We start from the raw sequence: 6,000 nt of genomic DNA, 5'->3' as shown, positions 1-6,000 counted from the left end.
CTGTCCTGTCCTGTCCTGTCCTGTCCTGTCCTGTCCTGTCCTGTCCCACCAAACCTTCCTCCTTCAACTCCCACACTGTCTGGCTGAAGCAGGGGTTTTTATCACATGACTGAAGTCAGGTGCTCTAATTGGAGTCAGGTGCTCTAAATGGCTACAGGTGTTCTAGTTAATCTAAAGCAAACTTTCCTCCTTTGGCAGGGAATAAGGCCCCCTGCTAACACTCTTATGCTGCCCTCTGGCCATGCTGTATCACAGGAGTTATTTTGATTTAGTTTAATGTCACTGCAATAAGAATTTGGTCTGCCTGTGGTTTTCAAAAAGTGTTCTCATCAGGCTCACTTACCCTTCTTTGACTCTTTCAGTGTCACTAACGCAGTCAGGCCATAAAACAAAAAGCTGTGTCTGCCACTGTGCCATCTTGAACTTTACCTTCCAGCTTCATAGCCTACTGCATTAGGAACTGTTTGAATTTGATGGCTTTAAGGCTTCATGTCTGCACTTCAGTTTCCATTTCTCTTCAGCCTGACCCTAACAGGTGATTTAAAGTGGAGTATGAAGACAGTGTCTAACAGCCAGAAGACCCAGTAAACAGGCAGATTGCTGCAGTTTAAATATAGATGTTTAACCAGAATATTACATAAACATAAATGAAAAAATACACACTTCTTTTTGGTGATTCAATCAGTTAACTATATATGAAAAACAACATGTTTTGGAAACAAATATAACACCTAAGTAGGTGGCACATATGTGGGGGAAACCTTTCTCATCAGGATCCTTATCTGAAACCTGTTGTTTCATCTAGTCTCATTTTAAAGGTGTATTCTTCTAAAAATTCCTTGAAGTGTTTCATTTTTAAGGGTTACATTAGTTTAAATAGGTCATGTTGCAATGTGGTACAAATAGCACAGTTTGATAAGTCATTCCTGGAATAGTTACAAAGGGCCAAATTCATCCCTGGTATAAACCTGATAATGGAGTTAAAGCAAGACTGAATTCAAACCAATACATAGAAGAAATAAAAAAATTACTGAACTATATGCACGCTAAATGTGTGTGCGTGTGCATATACACACATGCACTAAAAGATATATAGTATATAAAATTGATAAAATAATGGTTAGACATTTCTAAACAAAGTATGGCAGTGAAATTTGCTAACATTGCTATAATTTATGATCTGCCTGCATTCTATTAAAATATTACTCCTGCATTTTCAAGAGATTCTAACATGTACAAGTATAAACTTGGTGTACAATGCCTCAACCGGGAAGTATTATTTTAACTATTTATCTGACAATAATACTATACTTTATTAGGATCAAGTACATACTACAACTAGACAAAGATGAGCTGATGAAAAAAATTTATTAATGATTTTATTTGCTTAAGGCTGCAATGATAATTCCTAATTTTTACTATTCATAACCTGCATGTTTATTATAGTTTTCAGAAAAAACATGAAAAAATCTAAATCACCTTTTGTTGAAATTTGGGTGCATAGATATCCTGAGTTTCTTCCTCTGTCCTGCGTTTTTGGCAGCCTACCATCTTCCTTAACTTGCTTCTCTCACACTTCTCCTTGCAGCTTTCACACTTTCCTTGATCGAACCTTGTGTTACTTTGAGCACAAAATGAAATTTCCACTTCTTGTACTTGAAACAAAGGTTATGCCAAATTGTTCAAGAGAGGTTAAAGATCAGATCCAACTAATCTGCTGTGATAAGGCCATTTAGCATATGAAGACCCAAATATGACACTTCTTTTCTGGAGCCCACAGTCCCTTTTTCTGCAGCACTTGTTATGCTCTGGGAAACAAACTCGTTGTTGTTCCGGAGCTGAATATCAGAACTGGCCCAGCATTAGTGAAAAGGACATTGTTTAATCTGCACTGTCCCACAGTGGAGCTTTGGCAACAATTTGTTTGATAAATTAACTGTGTCATTGTGTACTGACTCAAATGCTGGTACTGCCTGAATGATAGATGTTCTTCTGGTTGTACAACAGATGACACAGAGCCAGAATGGATTTATTTTGCTTAAATTTTTAAAAAAATGTGAACAGTTCAACATTCCAAAGTATTTTACAAAGATACTGAATGAACATAAACTGTTGAAATGGTTTATATATTTTACACTGAATTGATCTGAGGGCAGAATTTATGTGAAGAGGCTGAGAGACAGGTAAAACTGATGTCAGGGTTGAACTGATGAGGGGCCTGGAGGCATAGAACTAATGTGAATGGAGAGCTGAGATATGGGCAGAACTGGTGTGATATGCTAATGTGGTATGCAGTGTTGCTGTAGCCATGTTGGCCCCAGGATATTTGAGAGACAAGGTGGGTGAGGTAATATCTTTTATTAGACCAACTTCTTCTGTTAAGAGAGAAAAGCTTTTGATCTTACACAGAGCTCTTCTTCCTGAAGCTCAAAAGCTTCTCTCTCTTACCAGAAGTTGGTCTAATAAAAGATATTACCTCACCCACCTTATCATGCTGATGTGGGGACTGGATGGAGACAGGACTGGTTTGAGGGTTGGCATTAGGGTTGCCAGCCCTCCAGGATTGGCCTGGAGTCTGCAGGAATTAAAGATTGTCATGTGATGAAACCTCCAGGAATATGTCCCACCAAAACTGACAACTCTAGTTGGCAGATGTAAGAGTGAGAGCTCCTGCAGTAAGAGCTACAATCACTTTACTCAATAAATATCAGAGAGTTGGCATCAATAACTGTCTTATACGCACTGAGGCCAGAAAGAGGCAGTTCAAAAACTGAAAAGACCAAAAAGACCAATAATCTTCTCTCTCTCACACACATGTGCGTGCACACACAGAGACCCCCAACATGATTTTTGGGAGTTTGACTCATGAATTTTGAACCTTTGGGATTGTCAGTACTGGACTAATTTCTTTTAATGTCTAGTTTGCTGCTTGTCCATTTTTCCTCAATGCTATGATCTTGTGCTGTACACACATTAAAGAGGCAATGGATACACTGGGGAAAATGTGCACACATCCAAGTGGAAGAGAGTTATTTATAGGTAGCTCAAGAATTTGTTTTATTGTCTTCAACGTTCCTTCATGCTTTAAGACTCAGTATGACAAGGAGAGCCAACAATGTACTGATAATGGTAGGTAAAATGATCGTAAACAGGTAAGAAACTAGCATTAAAAACTAGCATTCCTTCTTTCCTCACAGCACAGATTCACTAATCTATATAAAGGAATGTCCAATCCTCTTGTAGAGGAGTAAAATAGTTGTGATCAGTCTGTTTTAGAACCATAAGGAGTAGATTTTGTAGGATAAACCATATTGTCCTACTTACCATTTCTGTAAGGACCTAGCACCAGCAGGGAAACAAGTATATGATGGTGCACATCCTACTCACTCAGAAGCTGAAAAGATGAAGGACTATAAGCAGTCTGTGCATTTAAGAATTCTCACACCATTTCTGGAGTTACCGCATTTGTCCCTTTGTGAGCAGCATGTGCGTCTCAAATGAACACAATCTGTATACAAATGAGGGATTGAATAATATGAATTGTAATTGGTCAGCGCTGCTGGTAAACTGCCATTCTGAAGAAAAGTCAAAGGTCACATCATCCCAATAGAAAATGCTGACCACAAAGCTTCATTAGGGCCCTAAATATCACTTTGTTACAGGGAGATCCCACCAATTGAAAAATAGTAAAAGTTTAGTAAAATCTCAATGGAGGCTTTTAAAAATCATTTCAAATAATTTTTATTTTCGTGTAATTTCAGGTTAAATGTATGATTTTCCAGACCCCAGCTTTGCTCCTGGATTGAAGCTGGGGCACTGCTCTGATGCATGTGATTGAAGACATCTGCGGAGCAATAGGAGTAACACAAGCAAAGTTGAGGTATGCTCCCCCAGTTGTGGACAGGGAGAAAGGAGATAAGGCTCTTTGCCTTGTCCCCAACTGCTTGGTCAATTTAGAAATCTGGTGCTAAGCAGCAGGAGAAAACGTCTTCCCCCAAATGAGCCCTCTGCCAAGAGTCAGCATCTTCCACTACTGGCAAGATTGATGCAAAAGGCCAGTACTCTGCTCTGCTTTGTGACTTAGCTCCAGTTAGTGCTTCTTACCTCTGCTCTCACAGTGTTCGGTTTAGCCATTGAAATGATGAAGTTACACAAGCCACAGTTTCTGCTGATTAGGAATCCTGCAGCTTCTTTTAATTTCAAGGCAGGAGTGCAAATAGAGCGTACGCTCCAGTACGCTGTACCAGCAAGAGATTTTTAGCGGGTACGGGGTACCGGAAAGACTTGGGGAGGCAAGGCTCCCAAACCCTCTAGAGTAGGCAGGGGGGAGCTGCACTCTGCTCCTTAATGGAGCAGAACACAGCTTGGAAAGGCATACATTCTTTATATGTGTTTAACAGCACAATACACATGCTAACAAACTTAAACAAAGGCTTTGTTTAAGTTTGTTACCATGTGTATTGTGCTGTTACGTTGGTCAGGAGTCCTCAAGAGGGAAGAAGTGGGAGGAATGGAAGGTGTTTAGACAGTGTTTTTGATTCCTGCTCCAGCCTCTGGACTATGATCATATACTGATGAGAGCATTCTAACCAAGGGACTGAGGACTTTAAGATAATCTGGAGCCTTCATATTTCCTTGATCCTTTGCAGATGGATTTATGAGTTGTATATGGTATAAACCGAGGCTGTCTGCATGTCAAAGTTTTAAACCACCACAACATCTGGATGTCAACAAAACTGCTTGTGTACAGAGCTGTTGTTCTTTCATCTCTTTTGTATGGGTGCAAAACGTGGACACTATATAAGTGTCACATCAAGCAGCTCGAAGCATTCCGCATGCGCTGCCTCCGCAACTTCATGAAGATCTGCTGGCAAGACAAAGTGCCCAATCTTGAGGTCCTCAAGAGAGCCCATATGACAAGCATCGAAATGATGATCATGAAGTCACAGCTATGTTGGACCGGTCATGTCAGCCGCATGGATGCCAACAGAATCCCCCGCCAGCTTTCTGTATGGTGAGCTCTCCCAGGGCATCTGGCATATAGGTCGTCCATGGAAATGTTACAAGGACACCATCAAAGCCAATCTGCAGTACAGCAGTATCAAACCTAGGGACCTTGAGGACGCCACCAGCGACAGAACACAGTGGCGTGCAACAGTCAGGAATACCTGCATCGCCTTTGAGGGAGACTGTTACTGGCATCTACAAGAGGCATGCGAACGACGTCACAGAGCACCAGCAGCACACAACCCACTGACCGCGAACTTCCCATGCACCATCTGCAGCAAAATGTGCACCTCTAGAATTGGCTTGTATAGTCATCAGAGGGCACACCATGACACCAAGAATAGATGATCTGCACAGATTTGTCATCATCGGATCGATGGACTACCAAGATGGTATAAACACTGTTCTAGCCTCATTGATTGCTGATTTCTCTTTGCAATGGACAAAGATCAGATGTCTGCTCTCTGAAACCTCGGAGGGGAAGTTAATGTAGTGGATCAAATTCATCCTTGGTGTAACTCCACTGATTTAAATTGGCTTACATCAGGGCCCACATTCAAATGGCTCAACTTTTTCTGTTCCTATGGACAAATGCTGTGAATTAAGCCTTCATTTTCAGGGCCAGTTTAAGGGAGTGCGGGACCTGATTTGAGTAGTTTCAATGGGCCCCAGCAGGGATGTTCCGGGTCTTCTGTGGCACTGAAGAACTCACTGCCGAAGACCCAGAGCGAGTGAAGGACCCGCTGTTGAAGTGCCACCAGATGAGTAAAAATTAACAAGGCACCTAAGTTAGGCGCTCTTCTTTAGGGCGCTGGGGCCCTCTTAGGTGCGGGGCCTGATTTGGGGGACTCAGCCTAAAGCCGGCCCTGTTCATCTTCTATCCATACACTGAGGGAGCAAGCTGCGAAATGTTAGTTTTACTATGTATACACGTTTAGCACCTAGGAGCCCTACCCATGGGTCAGCAGGGCACATGAACTGCACTGGCCTAGG

The 6,000-nt window shown here is 41.6% G+C and overlaps 1 protein-coding gene across 1 annotated transcript in view; it reads right to left on the bottom strand.

The window, feature by feature from the left end:
* PCYT1B (phosphate cytidylyltransferase 1B, choline) overlaps positions 1–1,678 on the bottom strand; it is a 78,835-nt gene extending 77,157 nt beyond the window's left edge. The window contains exon 1 of the mRNA XM_032772422.2: positions 1,480–1,678. Coding sequence (XP_032628313.1) covers positions 1,480–1,551 — 72 coding nt within the window. The 5' untranslated portion in view covers positions 1,552–1,678. The remainder of the gene's footprint in view (positions 1–1,479) is intronic.
* Positions 1,679–6,000: the final 4,322 nt, after the last annotated feature.

The sequence above is a fragment of the Chelonoidis abingdonii genome, chromosome 1 (assembly GCF_003597395.2).
Source record: "Chelonoidis abingdonii isolate Lonesome George chromosome 1, CheloAbing_2.0, whole genome shotgun sequence".
NCBI lineage: Eukaryota > Metazoa > Chordata > Testudines > Testudinidae > Chelonoidis > Chelonoidis abingdonii.
This window is presented reverse-complemented; position numbering and strand designations above follow the sequence as displayed.